Source organism: Osmia bicornis, chromosome 2, assembly GCF_907164935.1.
Source record: "Osmia bicornis bicornis chromosome 2, iOsmBic2.1, whole genome shotgun sequence".
Lineage (NCBI taxonomy): Eukaryota > Metazoa > Arthropoda > Insecta > Hymenoptera > Megachilidae > Osmia > Osmia bicornis.
Genome location: NC_060217.1, coordinates 9,014,457 through 9,039,165, shown reverse-complemented (window position 1 = coordinate 9,039,165; position 24,709 = coordinate 9,014,457). Strand labels below are relative to the sequence as shown.

General features: G+C 32.1%; 2 protein-coding genes across 10 annotated transcripts; one reads left to right on the top strand and one right to left on the bottom strand.

Moving 5' to 3' along the window:
- Positions 1-71: 71 nt before the first annotated feature.
- Positions 72-1,450, bottom strand: LOC114883032 (barrier-to-autointegration factor B). The gene is made up of 3 exons (XM_029200333.2): positions 1,404-1,450; positions 1,059-1,191; positions 72-834 (listed from the first exon to the last, which is right to left on the bottom strand). Exons 2-3 carry the CDS (start codon positions 1,182-1,184, stop codon positions 688-690), a joined length of 273 nt encoding a protein of 90 aa, XP_029056166.1. The 5' UTR covers positions 1,185-1,191; positions 1,404-1,450; the 3' UTR covers positions 72-687.
- A 613-nt stretch (positions 1,451-2,063) lies between these two features.
- LOC114883070 (chromodomain-helicase-DNA-binding protein 7) lies at positions 2,064-24,641 on the top strand. Of its 9 annotated transcripts, XM_046290137.1 has the most exons (25): positions 4,753-5,217; positions 5,293-5,356; positions 6,399-9,686; positions 9,771-10,180; positions 10,261-10,611; positions 10,683-10,971; positions 11,045-11,548; positions 11,699-11,923; positions 12,033-12,349; positions 12,420-12,894; positions 12,990-13,354; positions 13,456-13,651; positions 13,731-14,036; positions 14,121-14,412; positions 15,450-15,969; positions 16,055-16,144; positions 16,779-16,970; positions 17,642-18,056; positions 18,140-18,425; positions 18,654-19,915; positions 20,220-20,463; positions 20,554-20,833; positions 20,905-21,049; positions 21,121-21,864; positions 21,954-24,641. In XM_046290137.1, exons 3-25 carry the CDS (start codon positions 6,504-6,506, stop codon positions 23,877-23,879), a joined length of 13,017 nt encoding a protein of 4,338 aa, XP_046146093.1. In that variant the 5' UTR covers positions 4,753-5,217; positions 5,293-5,356; positions 6,399-6,503; the 3' UTR covers positions 23,880-24,641. The 9 variants fall into 9 exon arrangements, with proteins under 9 accessions (XP_029056293.2, XP_029056294.2, XP_029056288.2 ...); XM_029200460.2 differs by lacking the exons at positions 4,753-5,217; positions 5,293-5,356 and adding an exon at positions 2,064-2,406 and having other exon boundaries at positions 14,121-14,406; XM_029200461.2 differs by lacking the exons at positions 4,753-5,217; positions 5,293-5,356 and adding an exon at positions 2,064-2,406 and having other exon boundaries at positions 18,663-19,915.
- Positions 24,642-24,709: the final 68 nt, after the last annotated feature.

The following is a 24,709-nucleotide window of genomic DNA, read 5'->3' as shown; positions in this document are numbered from 1 at the left end:
CATCAAAAATAATTTTTATAAACAGAATTAAGTAATGAAGTTTAATTTTCATATTAGAAACAAATGCAAAGTTATGATATGAAAAATAGTTTTATTAATGTTGGTATTTACCTTGATTTAGCAGTTTCGAGATTTATCTAAATCTTTAATTTAGAATATCACTACAGTCTTGTAAATACATGTATATGTTTTGAACATTTCAGTTATTAAATATTATACCCAAAAATATATTTCTGAATTAAGCTTTCTACTTATTTCTTAAACTTTTGTATAACAAAAGATATAAGAAGTGAAATATTATTACAAGTAAAAAATTTATATACTGAGTAGCTTATACAATGTTATATGAATATGTAGAAAATATAGCAACTATTACATGTTTTATAGTACACAGTTTTTAAACAAATAACTAAGACCTTACTAAAAATTAATGTCAAGATTTAACCTGCCAATATCGAGCTATTGCTAACTATATTATTGTTAACATGAAATAAAACTATAAATTTATACAGTATGTTAAAATACCATTTTATATAATTACTCTCGTTATATTATATTAAAATTGTCTAAAATATTGAATTCACAAAAGTGAACTTGTTTTCACATTTTACATTAAAATATTATAATAGATAATCTCTTAGTAGTTTTAGTTTTGCAATATTAACGTTATTAACTTTATTAATTACTTTACAAAAATTCTTCACACCAATCAGAAAGGCACTGATAACAATCATTAGACTGTTTTGCATTAGCTGAACATGCATCTTTCATCCATTCTTGAAATAATTCCCTGTTCTTCTTTAAGACCAAATATTGCCCAAGAACTACATATGCCTACACATTTTAACAAATAAAAGGTATATGTAATTTCTCAATAATTGTTTAATAAATTTTGTAAGTATATTGCTTGATTTATATAAATAATAGTACTTATGTTTGTTAAAAAAGTTCCTTTTAACATATTACTAAAAGAAAGAACAAAATATTTTCTTAAAATTATGCTTAGAATTTTCATAATTTTCAGATCACAATTTTATTTATAATAAAATGTATTATACCTTATCAAAGCCAGCAGCTTCTAATCTACGTCCTAAAACTTCTCCAACTCCAGCAAGGTCTGTAACAGGTTTACTACCCATTGGCTCTGCCACAAAGTTTTTATGTTTCTGCGATGTGCTAGACATATTTCTTCTATAAATGAAAACATTTATTATTTAATAATGTATGTATAATGATATTAGATACTAATTCTTTATTTTCATAACAAAATAAGATTATAAAATGAAGAAAATCACATTTCTACTTCATATCTATAAAATTATGTTTGTACATATATACACATATCTTTTAATAGAAGAATTAAACAACTAAGTTCTAGTATAATATTTTTACAAAATACGTACACGTATTAATTTACTTTCATAAACTAAATTAAAATTTTTAATATTAATCACAGATTTTTTAAGAAACTTTCTCTCTTTTTATATATTTAAAATTTTTGATAATACAAATAATATAATGGCAGTTATTTAACCATTCACTGGAGAATCGAAGTATATATGTTTTTATTGACAAAAGCTGTCTGATTAATAATAATGGCATAAAAAATACTATCTTAACTACTTGAACAATAGAGATTTATGTAAAAATGTAGAATGGAAACTCTTTCAGAATATGGCATTTATAACGGCTGATTTCTATGTAGCAGGTAGAATTACAGTTTTCTGCTATGTTTTACGATGATTATATAAAATAATAAAAATTTAATTCAATCAACAATTAAGAATTTATATAGTATTTGTAAAATATTAAAAAGTTGTATAATATCTATATTCTCTTAAAAAATCTTCCTACAGTTTTTCAACATGTTTAACGTACGAATAATATTGATATAAATTGTTGAAACGACATTCAATTATACAACAATTTCATAAAAGACAATGAAATTCAACGAATTATTTTATTATCTCGCAAATCTGATATGCCACACCATAAAGTGTCGACACCATCGGTGTATTTATATCCAGAAAGTGTTTCGTTTCTTGTCTGTACGTTTTCGAAATTGGGTTATTGTTAAAAAGATGGAGCGGTCAAGATGTGAAATAAGTAGAAGTGTGTATTGCCGTTAGAGTGTATTAAATTTTATTCTGATTCTTTGTAATAATAACTTTATAAAGTTCAAATTACTGTGAATATTAAGAAAACAGAAAAAGTATAATTTTTGACATATATTGTGCTCCAATCACGGAAGAGCCATTATGTTGTGTCAACGTAATCGACGGCAGCACTGACGCCTCTTCAGTAATTAACCAAACAAAATGGACACCAAGATAACGATTAAGCGAACGTTGGTGTAGTAGATTTACATGGAATGTCCAGGAGAATGGGATTAACGTATTCATTACAGTGAGTCTTCATTTAATTTTTCATAAATTCTAACTTTTAATAATAATGTCTTAAGAACCTGTATAAATTGCTTGTATGTTCTGTAATTTAACAATATTGAAGCTTAATTTTGACACTTCAGTTTAGAACTAAATTATATTAATAGTGTATTACATTTATAAACATTATCTTAATGTTAAATGAAATTTAAAATTTTCTTAAAGTTTAAAATATTAATTTTTTTTAAGTGCACTAATCTTATAATATTTCATGCTTATAATTTTTTGTATTATAAATGTCCTTTGGTATTTGTCTTTAAGGAAAATATAAATTCTTTGTATTTATTTACATTTCCTATTTTATAATGAATTTTGATTTAATATTATAAGTGAAATTGTATTTAGTTTATTTTTGTATTGTATTTTAGATTGTACTTAATTTTGTTCACCTTATACTTTAATTTCATTAAGCAACAAAACTATAATCATAGAACATTACTATAATAAAACTTTTAATTTTAATATACCATTAAAATTAATGCATATAAAATTATTTTCTTCAATATAATCCATAAATTTGTTATAATTTGTCTTAGATTCTATTGTTTAAATACAGAAGCTTAAAAGCTTAATCTTAATAAAACTTTAATTTCATTGATATAAACAAGGTAAGAATCAAATCATTTTTAATAAATAATTATAAACAGTTATTCCTAATTAATGTCATTAGTTTGTACATTGAAATAAAATCGTAAAAAGGGAATCTATCAGACACTAGAATTTATGTATTTTATATTTCATTTCGTAATTTTTTGTTCATTTTCGTTTCGTAATTTTTTAATTTTTTTTTCGTTCATAAAAATCGCAAAAAATGTATTACATGATATTTAAAATTTTTTTTTTATTTATTGAAAAATTAAATTGTATACGAGTAATAAAAAAGTAAAAATTTAATTTTAAGAAAATTGTAAACATTTGTAATGCGTTATTAATCAATGTAGTATATAATACAACATAGTCTTTTCTATCTTATATTTGTATGCAATTAACAAAAATTAAATATAATATTAAATAAGGTTATGATTCATTAAAGATGTCGTGTATACATGTACATACAATTTAAGCTTATACTTAGAAGACAGGATTGGTTAATCGAATATCCTGCCCTGGTATCCTACTTTATAAGGTAAAATCTGATTGGTTCTCTTTGTGGTATAATTCGGACTCCGCCTTGCTACCGCCAATTGCGTTGTGTGTTTTTACCATGATACAGAACACTTTATGTACTCTAGGAGAATAATTCTTAGAAGGATATAATGTCCAGTTTCCTTTCTTTTTCTCGTTCTTTATTTTGCTATTTTGGCTTATACGTACACAGACATATACTGTTTTTTGCTTATGTACTTACATGTAGATACATACACACACCAGTTAATGTATCTTCTTCTGCATGTATACATGTTCGCGCGAAATTTATGATTTTCAATGTCTTACACTTTAAATAGTTACTTATTAATTTACGAATAAAAATATAGTGGTTTTTGTAGTTAATTTTGCTTAATTGATTTATATCGAATAACTACGATTTATAACTCAAACTTTTTTAAGAAGCTGTTTATGCAAGTACATTATCATTAATATAATTTTTAAAAAATATTTTTTTATGTTAGCTTTATAAAACATAATAAACATCACGTATACGTACAAATAATGTTCACAATCGACTTTTTGATTTAAATTTGTTATTATTTATTATATGATCATTATAAAATAAAATTATAATTTAAACTTGCGTGATCTAATCGTTAACAATATTTAAAATAGTTGTGTGGTATACGATATACATGAAATCTGATATATTTTGAACAAAAATAAGGTACTCAGTATTTGATTTATTTCTTTTTTCTCTTTTTTTGAAATGCATTACATATTTTTGTTTTTACTTTACTAACACGTTTTTGTAATATTTAATAACAAGCTTTAAAGTGCTACATGCATTAATCTAGTTTAGTAGATGTTTGTGATTCTTCGATAATTTTTAATTTTTTAATTTTAAGCAAACACGTTCTTTCTGAAACGATAAAACAAAAATTTAACCAATTTAAATACAATCTTTTTTGTGTGTAGACACAATATATGCAAGTGTACCGTGCACAGGCGTTTATAAGTAGTGAAGAGAGATGCGCGCGCCACCAGGTGGTGCAGTGAGTGAGTGTGCGCGCATGATGTGAAAGGTAGCTGTGTAAGTTCCTACAGATGTCATGATGTTTAAGTGGTGTGTGTATAGCGGTCTCCGTCGTACAGGACAGGATAGGATAGGGTAGGGTAAGAGAGAAGAGTAGTTTTTCGTTGTGAACTTGGGGGGAGGGGGGGCAGAGATGTGTAGAATGATTCGGACACGCTTGCACCTCGACGGTCCGTGCCGCCGCAGCCGCAGCCGCAGCCACCGTCAGTGAAAACCTTGTGTACGCGCGCGCAAACAAGGGTGGTTTTTCGATAAAACATTAACATATAATTATATTTATCTAATAATACAAGTTTTCAGTTGTATTTGTACGAAATATACGGGAAAAATAGTGAATTGTATGAAGTGAAGTGACGCTTTGGTGCTTGAATATCGAGCGTCGTGGTGGCCGCTATGAGTTCTCTCGGAAGCCCAAACGGAAATCTCTCACGATAATGGCGTACTTTCCGACGATCCGTGCTTTTTTTTCATGAAACCGTTTCAATTACTTTTGACATTATAATATACTCGTATTTTGTTCGTCGTGCGTTAAAATTTTTGCTGATTCAAAGAGAAATTCTCAAGAATAAAGTACACTCGAAATAAAGTGTGAGAACTTTCTATACCCATCTTACAGTTTCTTCTATTCACCCTTGTAATATACTTAATGTGTGTGTATTTTAGTTTATATTCTACGAGCACAAGAAATATTCTTTTGTACAGTTTAGTGCCACTGTTAGTGCTTCAGGTTCGTAAGGTGTTTTTTTTTTTATTTTTCATTTTATGTTTACGTATCCGTGCATTAATATTCCCTGATTGTATAGATTAAGTTTCCCAATTCTACCAGCGTGTCAATTAGTATCGTGCAATAATACCATATTGTTACTTTCAGAAGATATTGGTTAATTTAGAAGCTCATCAACAATTCATTAATTATAATTTCAAATTTTCATTATTAAGTTTAAACGGATAAAGTATTAAGTAACTAATATGTTTTTAAACATTTAAAAATGTGAGTAGAAACTAATTGATTTTTTTAATGATATATTTTAATTTTTTATATAATTTTCATTGAAATTTTGTTTATAATATAGCAAGAAATTGTAATTTTTATCTTCTGTATATGTATGGCTAAGTAACAGATCCTTTCTATTGTTTTTAATGAATATATGAAATCAAAGTATGTTATTTTTAGTTAATGTATATCACTTTTCATTTTTTTATAATATTAGGTTATATCAATCTGATTACACCATAAGAAAGTATAAATATTTTCAATATACATAGAAAATGATGAATAAATTGTAATAAACTAAGTCTAGGAAAAATAAACTTTGTAAGATATTCACATTTTTAGAGAAATAAATGTAAATGTATAAAGCTTAAGTTCTTGAACATTTACACTTATCTTTTATGTCAATTATTATGCATTGAAAAGTAAATAGGGATATAAATAATTAGTGTGTGATGTTTGTTATGTATCTATTTTATTGTTTATAATAGTAGTACTTTAGGATATCTTTACATTTATAAAGATAAATGATAATAGTTTATACATATCTGTATATAGTATTACAAATGAGGACATCTTCCAAGGGGGAAAGGTTATAGCGATTATGAAAAATTAAGCCATAAGCGTATAGCTTTTCCCCTTTGGCATTTGTCACTATCAACATGTATATTTATATTGAATTATTTAAAACTAATATATATGATAATTGAACAAATATCTTAGTGAAATATAAAAAATTCTAAAATTTATATGAAGTTATTTGTACACATTGTTTCAGGCAAAAAAGACGTGAATTAACAATGGGCACGTTAATGACTATAAGAGAGACTATACAATATTCTCTTAAGCCTAAAATAGAGGCGAAGAGTCCTGCAGCATAGACATGGACTCGTACGATTTGTTTGGTGAAGATGTTAGTGGCTCGATGCTTGATGCTCTTCCTGACCTCGGGGGGAACGATCATTTTGACCCTGCAGGCACAACTAATTCTGTGGTAGTATCTAGAGATGGTCCTAACCCTGGTGTTAATGGAGGAGGGAGTTACATTAGTCAATCTTATATATCTCAAGAATCTTCGCTTCAAAAACTAACTTCATTTGGTGGACCTGAATTTGGAAGTTCTAATCAATTGCAAAATCCATCACAGCGCAATATGTTTAATCAGAATCTTGGAACATTTGACAGTGGTGCACCACAGCGTGCTATTGTGCCAGGAGCATTTCAAAATCAAGCTCGAAATATGGCACCGCAACATAGAGGACCTCATCCTGGTAGTGGAGGACAATATCCTAATTATAATGATAATATGTATTCAATGGAACAACAGCATTCAATGACTAGAGCAAATATTTCTATGGATCCAAGTATGCAAGGATGGCCAGGTAGTGGAAGTGCTTATCCACAAATGCAAAGACATTATAATCAGATGGCACCACAACCTGGTACTTATCGGCAACATATACCTCCACAATATTCTCATCAACAAGATCAGGGTGGAGTTATGAATCAAAAATTACAGCAACAACAACATTTCGGTAATCAGCAAAGCATGATAGGAACTATGGGTGTACCGCATCAAGCAATGCAAACGGGTGGAACGGGTAGTGTTTATCAACATATGGTTGGGCAACAGCAACATTATCAGCAAGGGAACTCTGTGACAATGTATCAAACGTCTCCTGGATATCCAGGCTTTGCTTCTGCTATTCATCAACAACAGCAGCAGCAGCAACAGCAAAATCAACAACCTCCACAAAGGATGCCGCATCATCATCCATCTCATCCAACTCATCAAACACATCCTTCGCATACTCAACAATATCCTCAACATACACAACATCCTAATCCACAGCAACAACCAATAGATCCTCAATATTCCCATCATGCATCTTCAATGTTCAATCAACCTCAACATTCTGGACCAGCAACACAGTTTGGTACTGCCAAACATGCAACAAGTCCACAGTATCGTGCAACTTTTCCACAATTATCTCCTCAAATGTCACCTAGGCCTCAGATGTCACCACGACCACCAGCAGTGCAACAACAGATGTCTCCTAGACCTATTATGTCACCAGCTAAACCCAATACCTTATCTCCTCACCCACATGTTCAACTTCCACATCAACAATCAAATCAGCCTGCTGCAATGTCTGTGTCACCTTGTCCTCCAGCTTCATTGCAAATGAATCCATCTTCACAACAAACTACACTTCAAGCACTGGAGCAAATGGTAATTCCTGGCGTTGCCGCATCAAACTCAAACGTTTCAAATCAAGATTATAATCAATACCAAGCACGTCCAGCGATGTCGCAAACACCGAACATTTTATCTCAGTCTACTGCACAAAATTCTATACAACCTATAACAGGTCCTAGAATGCCAATGCCAGCTCAATGGTCACACCCACAACAACAACAACAACAACAACAACAGCAGCAGCAGCAGCAACAACAATCACAAATAAGGCCAAATACAAGTGAAGATAGACCTGTAGTGGAAGCTCCACCTCCTGTATCTGAACAAAGCACACCAATGTTTCCAGTAACTGGAACAGAAACGGTTCACAGCGTTGCAGAAACTACAACTAGAGATTCTACAGACTCTGTTCATAACCCAATTGAACCTCCAAAACAAGAAAGTGAAGTATTGCATCAAAATGTTCAGGAACCACAGCAGGATGTGCTTAATCAACCAACTGATCCTTTAATGCAAAGTAATTCTCAAAATAATTCACCTTTAGAACATACAGCTGGAAAAATTTCTCAAGAAACTGTACAATCCTTACCAGCTTCTTCTAGTACAAATGGAAATGTTGATTGTCCAAGTTTACCAGCATTGCCTCAACAACAGATAACACAAAGTCAAATTCAGACTCCTGTTTCTACCGTTGAAAATCAGAATAAATGTGATACAAAACAGCAGCATGATCAGCATTTAGAGATAAATGCAGTAAGCTGTGCACCAGCTAGCAGTAATATAACTGCACACTCTCAGCAACCTGCAGTTAGCAGTCAAGCAACACAACAGCAGCAGCAGCACAATCAACAGCAACCTATTAATTGTCCACAGCAACAAGTACAGCAAATTCATTTGAATCAGCCTCAGGTAGTATCGATGCAACAATCTCCAGTGCAATCTCAACAACCTTTGCAGTCTTCGCAACAACCACAACTGAGTCAAGTGCAACAACTAGGACAACAGTCTCAACAAGTGCAGCAAATCAATACTACTCAACAGCAAGCACCAATTGCTCAATCTCCACAATCTACGTTAAATCAACCACAACAATCACAACCTCAAATTTCTCAGTCTCAATTAGCACAGCCATCACAGCCATCTCAGTCAACTCCTGTTTGTATATCACAACAAGTACCGCAACAATCAACACAACAATCTCAACCTCTTGTCACATCACAAGTTGGTATAGTGTCTCAAAATGCACCATTAATTCCACCTCAAATACCACATCAACCACAGTTACAAGCTCCCATACAAAATCCAACTCCTCAGTTACCAAGTCAAACTACTCAAGTCCCTCCTACACATTTAAATGGCCAACAAATTCCTACAGTTAATCAGAGCAGTAGTATAGTATTACCTTCTCACCAAACTGCAGTGTCAGTGCCAAATTCGCAAACTTCTCATCCAGTACAACAAAATTTTACGGAATACACAAATATCCCGAAAAATAATATGTTTCCAAATGAAATGATGGTGGGTTCTGGTCAACAATATCCTTCTAGTGGTGATATGATTAGTGGTAATACTATACCAAACATGTACAATCTGCCACCAAATCCAACATCAACTGGAGTTACATCTGGTGGTTTTAGTACTTCTTGTACTCCCGTTACGCATCATCAAGAAAGAGCTGCTTTGCAACAGCAGTTGCAAGAATTGTACTGCATGCCTCCAGCTACTGAGAATCAAGAAAAAATTGTTGCTATACAAGAAAAGTTACAAGCTTTACAACAGCATGAGAGTAATGATCAATGTAATGGTGGACCTCAGTGCATATTACAAACTCCTATGTTTACAACAGCTGTTGTGGATAGTCCACAGGTAAGTCATTGATTTATTATCTTTGTTTTGCTTATTTTCAAGAGAAACAGGAAAGATGGTACAATCTTTTTAATCATTTAACAGGTTTCAAGCACTACTGGTCGTGGTCGTAGTAAAGGTACACCTAGAGCTAAAAAGAGCAGAAAGAAGGCCGATAAAGAAGCAGTTGCTCCTCCTATAGTTACTACTCAACAACAACCAGAACAACCATTGTCAGATAATCAAGTAACTCCAGGAGATAGTAGCAATATTGTTGATAGTGCTGCAGATTCTGAGGATATCAAGCCATCTTCAGGTGACATAGAAGACGAATGGAACAAGGGTAGAAAATCACGTCCTCCTAGGAAACCGCGTAAACCAAAGGAACCAAAAGAACCGAAGGAACCAAAAGAGCCAAAAGTTAAAAAAGAGCCAAAACCACCAAAGGAAGCAAAATCTCCTAAAGCACCAAGAAAGAGAAATAAAGATAAGGATTCAACAAAACGTAATAGAAAGTAAGTTATGTTATTTGTTTTTTTAAATATATATGTATTTCTTAAGAGATTATTTCATCAAATACGTTGCATTTTCACAGAAAAACTAATCAGTCTGAATCAGCTGATGATGAAATTGCACAAGAAACAGAGGAAACTGCTGTTTCTGATTCAAGTGCAATTAAAGAAGCAGACGTAAAGTTATCTGAACCGTCCATTCAAGGTGATCAAGAGCAAGTAGATTCTTCAACTTCCGAGCCTTTGATAGTTGAAACAAAAGATCAAAGTAAGCAGAAAACGGAGTCGGAGGATAGTCCAACGGATGAGAAGAAAGAAGATAATTCAGATGCTGGTACAAACATAGAAACTGCTACTCCTAATAAAAAGAAAGCTGCTGCTCGTAAAAGATCTGTTGGAAAAGTTTCAGCAGGAAAATCTCCGAGAAATTCAAAGTACGTTGTTTAAAATGTTTTTCTTTTGCAGTATATGTTTCTTATTTTTAAGATTTATACAATCCTTTCAGAAAGCGGAAAAGTCGAATTGCGCCTGATTCTGACGGAGAAGAATTAGCGGCAACGCCACCACCATCTCCAGAAGCTGGGGATGATAATAAAAGACGTTCTGCGAGAAATACGCATCGTAAAAAATACGTAGATGACGTAATGCTTAGATTTTCCGATGACGACGTACCTCTTCAGGATGCTCAACTTTCTAAAAAAGTAGATGGTGTAAACACAACAAAACCTGTCTCTGTAAAAAAAGATAATGAGGGTGGTGAAGTTGGGCCAAATAAGCCTAATTTTGTATATATAGTATGTATTATATAATATTGTATTTTTTAATACCTCGAAATTTTAAATAAAAATTATTTTTATAACATTGCAGAATACAACGGATGAAGATTCTATGGTTGTGCAACACATATTGTGTTCTCGTATAGGAAAGAGAGAGATTAAGCCAACAATTCCGGAAGTGAAAGCAGAATCATCCGAGGAAAAAAATGAAAATACCGTATCTGATACAAAGGGTGAGGAAAAAGAAGATGAATCAAAGGAAGAAGTATCTGAAAAAGAGTCGGTTTCGGAAGCAACCAACAAAGATGAAAAGGATGCAGAAATTTCTGAGGATAAAGACACTGATGATAATGATGTAAAAGATAAGAGTAAACATGAAGAAGCAGTTATAGAATCTAAACAAGAAAGTGCTGTAGTAGATGTAAAACCTCAAATAGTGGAAGTTGAGGAATATTTTGTTAAGTATAGAAATTTCTCATACTTACATTGTGAATGGAGAACTGAAGAAGAGTTATACAAAGGCGATAAACGAATTCAAGCCAAATTAAAGAGATTTAAACAGAGGCAACAACAAAATACGAATATCTTTGAAAATGTAACTATTGACTTATGATTATGTACTTTATTAATAGTATCTGTTACTTACAGCCAATTATATTATTAATTACAATATTAATTATAATAATCTTGTATAAAAATAAAGAATTGTAAGTTAGTGATAAAAGGTAATTAATGCCTTTTTCAGACTGAAGATGATCCATTCAATCCAGATTTTGTGGAAGTGGACAGAGTACTCGATGAAGCAACCCACACAGATCCAACAACTGGAGAAACTTTAAAACATTATCTGGTTAAATGGCGATCTCTTCAATATGAAGATTCTACATGGGAACTAGAAGAAGATGTTGATCCAGAAAAGATAGCTCAATTTATAAAATTTAATAAAGTGCCTCCTAAAGATCAATGGAAGGTAATACATTATACATTATTTATGTATAGTTATTTTTTAAATTAAAATTATTAATAAAATTAAATCTAAGTCAAATATTTAATACTCACCTGTATAAAAATCTATTTAGCCGAAAAAGAAACCAAATGCCTCAGCATGGGTAAAATTAGAAGAATCGCCAATTTACAAAAATAATAATAGTTTACGACCGTATCAATTAGAAGGTCTTAATTGGTTACTTTTCTCGTGGTATAACGGACATAATTGCATTCTTGCGGATGAAATGGGCTTAGGAAAAACTATACAGTCCTTAACATTTGTGGACGCTGTTTATAAATATGGCATTCGTGGACCATTTTTAATTATAGCGCCTCTTTCAACCATTCCAAATTGGCAACGTGAATTTGAAAGTTGGACTGATATGAATGTTGTAGTATATCATGGATCGTAAGTTTACCAACTACATTTTCATATTTAAGATTAAAGTGCTTCGTACTATATACTTCATTGTTTACAGTGCAGCGAGTCGAACAATGCTTCAAGAATACGAAGTTTATTATAAAAATGAAAAAGGACAACAAATTAAAGATTTGATTAAATTTAATGTACTGATAACTACGTTTGAAATAATTATAACAGACTTTAACGAATTACGGGGATATAATTGGAGGCTCTGTGTTATAGACGAAGCTCATAGGCTGAAGAATAGGAATTGCAAATTACTTGAAGGTCTTAGACAATTGAATTTAGAACACAGAGTTCTTTTATCTGGTACACCTTTGCAAAATAATGTCAATGAGCTTTTTTCGTTATTAAACTTCCTTGAACCAGTACAGTTTTCCAGTAGTGAAGCATTCCTTAAAGAATTTGGTAATTTGAGTAGTGAAAGTGAAGTTCATAAATTACAACTTCTTTTAAAGCCAATGATGTTGCGTCGACTTAAAGAAGATGTGGAAAAATCATTAGCTCCAAAAGAAGAAACAGTGGTTGAGGTAATTACAATTATTAACGAAAAACTTTTCGATTAAATCGATAAAAATTGATTTATTATTTTTTAATACATAATTTAATAATTCTTTTTTTTTAGGTGGAATTAACAAATATACAGAAAAAATATTACCGTGGTATCTTAGAAAGAAATTTCTCTTTTCTCGCAAAAGGCACCACATCAGCTAACATTCCGAACCTTATGAATACAATGATGGAATTAAGAAAGTGCTGTATTCATCCATTCCTACTTAATGGTGCAGAAGATCAAATACAGTTGGATTATAAGACTGGTGAAAAGGAAGATTCAGAAGCTTATTACCATGCGCTAGTAAACAGCTCTGGAAAAATGGTTTTGATTGATAAATTACTGCCGAAACTGAAAGCTAGCGGGCACAGAGTATTGATATTTAGTCAGATGGTGAAATGTTTAGATTTGTTAGAAGACTATTTATTGTATAAAAAGTAAGTTATTGATCTTATAATATCAATATTTATTGCGAATTTCTTTTCTTTATTCATGAAGATGTTGGTATCAAAATTCTCAGTTAAAAATACTTGTTTAGGTATCCATACGAAAGAATTGATGGCCGAATTCGAGGAAATTTAAGACAAGCTGCCATTGATCGTTATAGTAAACCTGATTCGGATAGATTTGTCTTTCTTCTTTGTACTAAAGCAGGGGGTCTCGGTATCAATCTTACAGCAGCAGATACAGTTATTATATACGACAGTGACTGGAATCCACAAAATGACTTACAGGTTAACAAATACAGTAGTTATTAGAATATTTTATTAATTGTTAGATTAAAGATAGATAAACTTAGTACTTTTTATACAGGCTCAAGCTCGATGTCATAGAATTGGTCAACAAAAGATGGTTAAAGTATATCGTTTGCTTTGTCGAAACACTTACGAAAGAGAAATGTTCGATAAAGCTTCTTTAAAACTTGGATTAGACAAAGCTATTTTGCAATCAATGAACACCAGTCAAGGAGGTAAAGATCCTAGTAATAAACAGTTGACTAAGAAGGAGATCGAAGATTTGTTAAAGAAGGGTGCTTATGGTGCTATTATGGATGATGATAATGCTGGAGATAAGTTTTGTGAAGAAGATATAGAACAAATACTTGAACGAAGAACACAGGTAAATTAAATAAATGCTTATTATTTAATTAGATTAAAATATTGTATTCAAGTGGTGTTAATGTAAGTAATTTCAATCGCACAGATTATTACGATAGAGGCGGAGAAAGGTTCAACGTTTTCAAAAGCTAGCTTTGCATGTTCTTCCAATCGATCAGATATTAATATTGACGATCCAGATTTTTGGAAAAAATGGGCAAAGAAAGCAGAAATTGATACGACGGAGAAAAAGGAAGAAGATGAATTAGTAATATCAGAACCAAGACGAAGAACGCAAATCAAACGATATGGCCATGATGAATCTGTTGTTATGTCGGACCTCGATAGTTCAGATGATAACAGCGATGATGAAACAAGTAGTGGGTTAACAGGTAGAGGTATGTTCGTTATTAAATGCATGTTAAAACACAATACCATTCTTAGCATTATTACTTCATCGAATTACTGTGTTACCTGACGTGGATTACTGATCTACGGTAATTACAAAGGTATAGAGCCATGTTTATATATTTTGTTCGAGATATTTTTAACAATATTTCTATTGCAAACTGGTAGTCTCGTTATCAATTTAATACACTCATGAAATACATTCATGAAAATTTTCGTACACTGAAATATAAACTGTTCAAGACGTGTCAAAAGTTAATATTTTTACGTGAAAGTGACCCATGATTGAATGTACATTAATAGGTGATCTTAATAACACGAACTTATATAAAACGCAATAAAATATAACTTTTTTTAAATTATATTTTTTTTAACTAACATACTAACATCTTTATACACATGGAAAAACATAATTATGCTTACGCATGTCCAGTGTGATAAGAATAAATATATAGAAGTATTTTTATTTTTGCTGAATAAGCTGTTGTCGGTGTTATTCTATTATATGAAGTTCCAAAATTATGTCAAATGTTTTCTGCAGTAAAAAAAAATCCTTAAAAACATGTTACATAATTTTGGAATACATGCAATGCATGGCAAACACTTTTGCTTGTAACATATAAAATCCCTAATTTTTAATTTCATATAAAGTTATAAATTATTGTTTTTTGTTTTTCTTTTGTAAAAGTTTTGATATGTCTGCACTTCCACCTAATATCGCCTAATTCACCAGTTAACTCTTAATAGCATTTCATTTAGCACGATCTATTATTTTTGCAAGAGAAAAAGGTTATTTCTTATTCCTTTTACTTAAAGTTTCAAATCATATATATTCATTAATCTGAAGCAAACACACCATTTTAGTAACACTTCTATTTGTGTGCTTGCTACTTTTATATTGTAGTTTACTATTATTACAAAATCATTCGTGGTTCTGTCTTGGGAAGTTAAATTTATTTATATTTTATATATCCCTATGAAACATTTGATGATGAAGTTAATGTATGTATATATTTGTTATTATAAGGTAAAAAACGAAGAGATAAATTTAATAAAAAGACTCGGAAGTTTTGCGACGAATACGTTCCCCGAGAAGGTGAGGTGGTGTACGGTAGCTGGGCAAGAAGTGAATGCTTTAAAGTTGAACGAGGTTTACTCACTTTCGGATGGGGTCGATGGGAAGAAATTCTTCAACACAGCCAGTTTCGTCGAGGATGGCGTGAAGTTGATGTTGAAGATTGCGCACGAGTCATTTTACTATACTGTCTTCGTTACTATCGTGGCGATGAAAAGATCCGTAACTTTATTTGTGATCTTATCACACCTGTGGAAAACGGAGAAAAGATAAAAAATGTATGTGTCAATACCGGTGGACGAAATAATAGGCAAAAGAAGAAAGGACGAGTTAGGGAAGGTAGAGAAACACGTGGATCAATGATTAACGGAGGTCCAAATGATCCTAATCATTGGAGTAATGCTGAGAAATATGATGGAGATATATTTCTTGAAAGCAACTACAGGAAACACTTGAGTCGTCACGCAAATAAGTAAGTGCAACAAGCAGATGGTAAACAATTTTACATTGATAAAATTATATAAAACAGTGTAATTAATTTCGTTTATTATGTACAGGGTACTTTTACGCGTCCGAATGCTTTATTATATCAAGCACGAGATTATTGGAGATTTAGTCCAACATATTTCTGATGGTGTTCATGTCAGGTTAGTGATTTTATATACTCATATTACTTACAAACCTCCATTATTCTGTGCTCAACCAACTTATCATAAAATATCATGCACTTACATGCTTATACAAAGCTTTATAGTTGCATGTGCAATGTATTTGTTTATCCTGGGAGCTGTAATTGTATGAGGAATGCTCATAGAGCTAAATTGTTTACTTTGTAACTCTATAAAAGAAAAACCATTAATCACTGATCCTATATTAACTAATATAAATATCATCCCAATCCTGTTCTATAAATATCTATATAAATATAAACACAAATTTTTAAAATACTATAACCACTTTATACGGCTTAAAATGGTCAAAGATGGTCAACTCAGCAATGGTCATGGTAAGAAACAATTTAAAAAGCAGTGCACTGTATTAAAGGGGCAAACAGAACAGGAAGTTAAAGTTTTTAACCGTTTATTTAAAAAAAAAAGAAAAACAAAGAATTATAAATAATAATTTAAGTTTATTTCATAAAATAAGCTTTTCTATATTTATTTAATAACAAATATTGTGGTTCATGAGGTTATTAAAATTCATGAAAATATAAACTTTTATAATGTTAATATCTAATTGGCATACATAAATTGGCAAATTGTAAATGAAACCGCCCTACAGTGCGTTGCGGATAAACCCTCCACAGTTGACGGAACGACCAGCGAAGTGGTGGGACTTGCAAGCAGACAAATCCTTAATAGTTGGCTGCTACAAACACGGCTACGAGAATTACGACCAGATGAGGATCGATCCCGCGCTTTCTTTCATTTCAAGCTGTCCTCCCCCTTCCCAGTCTCAGATTATACAAAATAAGTAAGTAATTATTCTCTTTATGCTGTTTTTTTTTTTTTTTATATATATATATACATATATATCTATGTGCCACTGCTGTTTTATTCTAACATACATTGCTTGCATGTTGTTTAAATTCGCTTAAGATAATGCTTCTGCTGGAATTAGTGTAAATTTTCCTTTTCATTTTACTCATATTTTTATTCGTAATTTAACAACGAAATAATTCTGTATTTCCATCTGTTTTAAAATATTACTTTCTACAAGCTTTTATTTACAGTGGAGAAGAATGATGTACATGTACACCAGACAATATTCAGAGATTTCTTAATGGTTTTCAGTCAGTTTAAAATAATAGAAAAGAAAGTAAATTCATTAATAAATTTAAATAGATTATCTCATATATGCTTAATAATGTCAAATTTATAACATAATTTATTGGTATCTATAGCATTTTAAAATGGTAAATGTACAAATGTTGTTGATTTGAATATTGTAAATTCTTAAATTATAGTTTCAAATTAACTATTATATTCACAGTTAAGTATATTGGGTGTGTTTCTATAAATATACGCGCGTTAGGAATATTTTTTTAGTAGAAATTGAATCAACTATAAAAATTACATAACTTCTTATTTTATACATATGTGTAATCAAAAATATAATTTCAATTTAATTGTTCAAAATTTCAGTAGCAGCAGCAGAGATGATACTAGCTTGGAAAATGATATTGAAGATGCTGAATCTATTGGAATGATGAAAGATTCAAAAGATTCCGACAAATTTAGTCGAGAAACACCTACCGATTCACCTGCTATATCTAGTAAAGCAGATACACCTGGGCCAGAACCTAGTAGCAGTCATGAAGGAAATGATGGTTTGCTCGATGATGAGAAGGCTTGGCCTTCTGTCGTTGACCTTAACACCCGTTTGCGTCGTGTAATTTCTTCTTACCAACGAAGCGTGAAGAAGGAAGATGTTAAAGTATTACAAAAATCTAAAACAGGAATGGAAAGTGAAACAGCTATAAATCATAATTCACCAATGAATGAACCACCTTTAAATATGCAAGGGTGGGATTTACAACAACTCGCTATGTATCTTTTGGTGAGTTATAATATTTAATATACTGTTTAACTATAACAATTTCTAAAGTATAATTTATTTCTTATTTTACATAATTTATACAGAAAATGGAAAGAAGAGAAAAAATGGAAGCTATGGTGAAAGAAAGAGAGCGAACTCGTATCGAAGAACAAAAGACTAAATGGTCTCGTCGTGAAGAAAGTGAATTTTTACGAGTCGTTTCTACATATGGTGTTAATTACGATAGAAAAAAAGCACAATATGATTGGACTAAATTTAAAAGTATAGCCAGATTCGATAAGAAAACAGATAATGATCTTACAGATTACTATATGTCTTTTAGAGCAATGTGTAAAAAGGCATGTAATGCTAAATTGAACGATGAAGATGGTACGTTTATAATTTTATTCGTTTTATAATAGTTAGTTATCAATTTATCCTTGATTTTTTGCAAACTAAATGTCAGAAATTAATATAATACTAACACTCATTTAAGAAAAATATATCTAAATGCTTGGATGTACCAAATTAAATAGGATAATGTAACATCAAATAGTTACTAAATATATTTTATTTTTGAGGTTTTTAAAATATTAAAACATGTTTTACACATCTCAGATTTTTCAGACGTTGCTGTTGATCACCTTAGTCCAGCAAAAGCGAGACAAATATTAGATCGTGTAGATCTCTTGAGCAAGATTCGTGAAGAAATTTTATCTCATCCTCATTTAGAAGAACGGCTCTCGTTATGTCAACCATCGGGTGACACTCCTGATTGGTGGCAACTCGGTAAACATGACAAGGAATTACTTCTTGGAGCTGCAAAGCATGGTTTAGGCCGTACAGATATAACTATTCTAAATGATCCTGATTTCTCATTTCATAAACTTCTAAATAAAAATATGTATAGCAATATTCAAACCTCTAAGATTACAGACAAATCTGAAAAAGCAATTAAAATTGAAAATAGGGAAGACATATTGAAGTTTGATAAAGATGAAATACTTGTAAAGTTAGAAAAAGGTGAGGGTACTTTAAAAATAGAGAAAGTTGGTGCTAAGAAAGATAAAGATATAAATGTGACAGATAAAAGAACGGAAAATACAGATTCGGAAAAGAGCCAAGTAGAGTTAACTATAATTAAAGCCGAAAATAAAGTTGAAGAGAAGCCTATTAGTAATGCGTTAACTATTACAACGGTTGCAAGAAGTACATCATCAGATAAAGATCATATTCCAAAAGTAAAAACTGAAGAAAAAAGCGAAATAGTAATAGAATCAATAAAAAATGAACCTTCTAAGACTGATCAAATCATGGGGACTAATAAAACAGATGAAGTAAAAGCAAGTAATGTAATTAGAAGTGCTGAAGAAACGGCAACAACAATAAAGACAGAAATAGAAAATCAAACTAAAGAAAAAGAAGCACCGAAAGTAGTTGAAAAAGAAAATCAAGACGAAAAATCGAAAGAGCTTCAGGCGCAAGATACTTCCAAAGAGACAAATGAAAAAAGTTCGACAGAGCAAAAGGAAAATACGGAAGGAACAGAAAAATCAACTGAAAATAATGAAGATGTAACACCAGAAAGTGATAAAGTTAACGTAAACGCAGTAACTGTTAAAGAAGAAGTAGAAGTACAAGAGGGAAAAACAACAGATGCGTGTAAAGAAAAAGCAAAAGTATGCAAACTCGAAGATAAATGTAACGTTCAAGCAGCAGAACTTAAAGCGATGTTTCCTGATTTGGAAGTTATTCAACCTTTGTCACGACTGACGCAAATCGATACATTTGTTCTTCGAGACAAAGCAATAGATTATAATGAGCCCACAGTTGTGCAACTTTTATCACACACTAGTAATAATGCTGTGAAATGGCCAAAGGTAATTAGAATCTAATTAACTTATATAATACTTTTATACACATTCCAATCTGATTCAGGGAATCATAAAATTGTACATGACGTCTTAAATGTTTTTAAACTTAACACATGCGATTGGTAGCGTATGGAAAAATTGTATGTTTGGAGTTAATTGATGCATTAGAAGAAGATCAGATAATATGTTGTATTTATCATATTTGGCTTGTATAAGCAAGTCTATAAAAAGAAAATATTCATTTTTTTGTATGTATCTTTATCATTATAATATCGTATTGGATTTTCATATTTTTATTCATATTTTTTAGGAACATGCAATTGAAGCTCGTTTAATGCATATTGTACACGCGATTGAACATAAAGAATGGCCTGTGTCTGTGAACTTCAGTGCTGGTGATGAATCAGATATTCCTTCGAATGAAAAAGAATGTTCAGAGGTGATAACTATAACTACTGATCACGGAATGTCACGCAATACAACACCTGGAAATAATGTATCACAATCTAAAAAACGCAAGAGGCATATTGCTATTGATGTCGAAACTGAAAGAGGTATTCAAAAAAATCAATTATATATTTCATCATTGTATTATTTCAGTTTATTGTTTAATTCTTATTTATCATATTTTCCCCTTTTTTTAGCAAAGCTCCATGCATTATTAAATAGTAGTAGCCATACGGTTACTCAGTCACCCGCAACTTTAAGTAAACCTACTGTATTGTCTGGCTCTAATACGTGGGAAATGAACGATGAATCGCCGTCCGAAGAATCGAGACGTTCGACACCGGTTCAACCACCTCCAGCGCATCAGCAAGCACGAACACCAAGTATACCTTTCGATTTAAAATATACAGTTCCTGGAAAACCAACTGTTATTCCTGGAACTTCTAGTACTTTAACACCTATTGATTTATCTGCCGGGTAAGATTTTATTTCATAAACGTAAAAATAATGTTATATGTGTATTTTTACTGGCATTGTACACGTTTCAGATATCCAAAAACAAGCACTGATAACAACAAAGACATTATGAACGAAGTTCAAGACTTTTCAATGCCAAATAAAAATAAACAAATTAGCAGTAATAAAGGAAAATTAGATAGTATGTTAGATAAATTAATGAAAAGAAAGAACTGTGTATGTATATTCGTTGTTTAAAAAATAGCATAATATGCGAATAAATATTTATGTATCTATTCTTTTGTTAGCCTACAGATGAACCTGTAATGGGAAAGGAGAAAAAACGTAGAAAATTGGACGAAATAGTACTAGGATTAAGTGCAGCGAAAGAACAGCAAAGCAGTCACTATCCTGAACATAGTAAAAAAAGTACAATTACACCAAATGTTACTGTAACTCCAACTTCAGCGCCAATGGGGCTTCCAAATCCTCCGTCAAGTACCCAAAAACCTTTTTCTATTACTGTCACTTCAATCCCTTCTTCGCGAGCATCGAATACTACTTCTGGATTACCTCCTCCTTCTTTACATTCGCACAAAGATAGTTTTTCTGCTTTACTTGTTCAAGCAGAGCAACAAAATCGCGAATTTAAAAAACAACAGCAACATCAACAACAATCTCAACAGCAGCAATCTCAACAACAGCAGCAGCAGCAGCAGCAACAACAACAACAGCAACAGCAGCAGCAGCAGCAACAAAATTTCAATTCAACGCATTCTTCATCATCGAGTGGTCACAGAAAAAGTTACGAAGCAATGATTGCAGATATTAACAAAGTTGCTGAATACTCTTCTAAAATCGGCTCGTATTCTCATGAAGCTAAAGTAAACAAGTGGTTAGCTGAACAAACTGCCATGTCTGAGCAATTAGGTGCAGAGTATTTAAATGCTCCTAGACGGCGGCGGCCACGCGTTGATCCATCCTTACTGGATTGGAAGAAATTAACGGGTGAAGAGAACGTTGCTGTAATTAATAGATTAACGGGCAAAAAGGTTTGAATAGAAAGAATTTTTATTAATGATCCAATATAATTATATTTTCATACTTGTAATTATACTATATTAAAAAATATTTATTTTAGGTTACTGGGAGCAAAGCGCCACAATTAAAACGATTAGGCCAATGGTTGATTGAAAACCCAATGTTTGATGTAGATCCAAAATGGGCAGAACTTGTAAAAGAACGTGGAAATCTTCCACACGATTTGCAAAAGAGATTATCAGGAAATGATAGAAGTAACGCAAACAAGGGTAAGAGTCCAGGAAGACCTCCCATGATGCCAAGCCCTAATAGTCAGCAATCTGCGAATCAAGCCAACCTGGCTGCCACGTCGATGGCTTCAGGTTTAAATTTCTCTTCGCTGGGTAATTTAAATAACTCACTTTTGTCTGGACTTTCTCTTGGCAATTTCGATCCAAAGAACAATCCTCTTCTAATGCCGTTCGGCGGTTTACCCAATCTGGGTGCATTAAGTGGATTGGGCAATCTTAATAATCTGAGTAACATGAGTTTAACGAATTCTTTATTCGCAAATCTTGCTGGACTTGGTTTACCATCTTTAGCGGGTATGGAAGCTGCTTTGAGTGCAACAGCAACTAGCACAGCAGCTGAAACGAACCCAGTTGTTAGTTCTGTCAGTAGCAAAAACACAGGTTCCACTAATATCAGCAGTGCTAGTAAATCTTCACGGAACAAATTGGAACCTCCTACAAGTAAATCTTTGGTGCCTTCAACTTCATCAGCATCATCTACGATACCAACAACGACACCGTTTCCATTCTTTTTCCCAAATCCCAGTCTTTTATATACACCATTGGGTTTGGGTGGTTTGAATCCATTTTCAATGCAACCTGGTGGAGTATCATCGGCCTATGAAAGTCTCGCCCAGTGTGGACTTTTAAATCCATCAACATCAAGTGCATCGACAGTACGTAAACCTACATCGTCGGCAAGTAATTCAAGGCAACGCGACACAATCACAGAATCAACAACTAAACGAAAAGATGCAGAAAAGAAATCCAGGTATTCCATTGATCCTGGGATAACGTTGCAACAGTATACGGATATGACGTTGCAACACGAGGAACGACGAAAAATAGAACAAGAGAAAAGAGAAAATTTGGAACAGAACGATGTAGCAGATTTGTCCGACAGACGAACTGAGAGAAAGAACAAAGAACAAGAAATGAAAGAAGCTTTGGAGCATTTAAGTAGAACTAGTGCGGAACTTTTAACGAGAAATCTTGAAGATCAACGATCGAATGAAAAAAGAAGTCGGAATGTAGAGCATAGTCAGGGTTCTGAACAACAAACATCTGGAATGCTTGAAATAACTCTCGAACCCATCAATAAGAAACCGAGAATTGATATTGAAGTCAGCAGCAAACCTGTGACAAGCACAGCAACCACGCCAATAACGTCTGCTGATGGGTCAACAGGTGAAACGGAGCATGCAGCACGATCGTCAGTTGTAACAATTAAACAAAGCTGCGTAGAAGAGAGTAATACTTTTAGTGAACAATCATCAAATACTAATAAAAAAGAGACTGATGAAACAGTTGCTACAATAACAACTATATCAACACCTACAATTACAGTTACAGTTGCATCTACAGCTACGCCTACATCTACACCTACACGTACGCCTACACCTATATCTACGCCTACATCTACCCCAACGTCTACGCCTACATCCACATCCATCATTACACCTACCTCGACGACATCGGTAACAATAGGTTCAGAAGATGCAGCTACATCACAGTCAAGTACTAATAACGCTAAAGGTGATACGTCAAAGCTTTCATCAGAAGTGGAAGAAGATAATAAAGGTACTAAAGGGAAAAAGGCGCGAAGTGGGAAACGGCTAAGTGTAGAGCCCCCAATGGAACGAAAAAATCTTCGCTCTAGTGCTGGAAGACAGGCGAGAGCTGCAGCAGAACGACAAGCCAGGATGGAGGGTGAACTACAATCTGATTCACAAGAAACTCACACAACGACCGAGTGAAGTGAAATAAAGTGAGTTCTGAATAGTACTGGTGATGTTAATAATCAAATCTTCCGTTGTGGCGATTATTTTTATTGCAAAAGTTCTGCAGTATTCGCACAACGATTTCCAGAAAATTGTCGATTTATATAAACATTTAAATTTATGACTTAATGAAACGACAATTCTTAATTAAACAGAGCACAAGTGCATTCAAGGAACTTTAAATACAAAAAAAAAACAAAATGAAAAACATTTATAAAATTTAATTTTTTCTTTCCAGTTTATAGGAAAGAAATGGGACAAATAATAAATAACAAGTAAACCACATACACATTACCATTACTATCATTACGAATGTATAACATGAAGTTGTTAAGTATGAAGGCTGGCAATAGTATTTTATCATTCGATATATTGTGTGGTAATTAACTTTTAATTATATAACATTACAATAACAAAGTATAATTTTGTTAAATTTATTATTCTTTATGATCTTTATTGATTTTGACGAGGGACTGTTTTATATAACTGCTGTCTACTATTGCGTAGTTATGCAACACTTCAAGGATTATTCAGACATAAGATATAACCATAATGTAGTAAATATAGTAATAACTTAATTAAAAAAAGAAAAAGCAGTGTAAATATTATATACATTATGCCTAGAGACCGTAAGTGATCGTGTACTTGGAAAAATGTATATAACACAGTGTACTTTTAATTACATTAGGTAATACAATAAACAGCTTTTTTTGTTGTTTGCAAATGCCAACATTAGAATCCTTGTTTTAATAATTACGCGTACCTTTATCAATGAGTAGTTGATAATTGTGTATTAAGAGAAATAA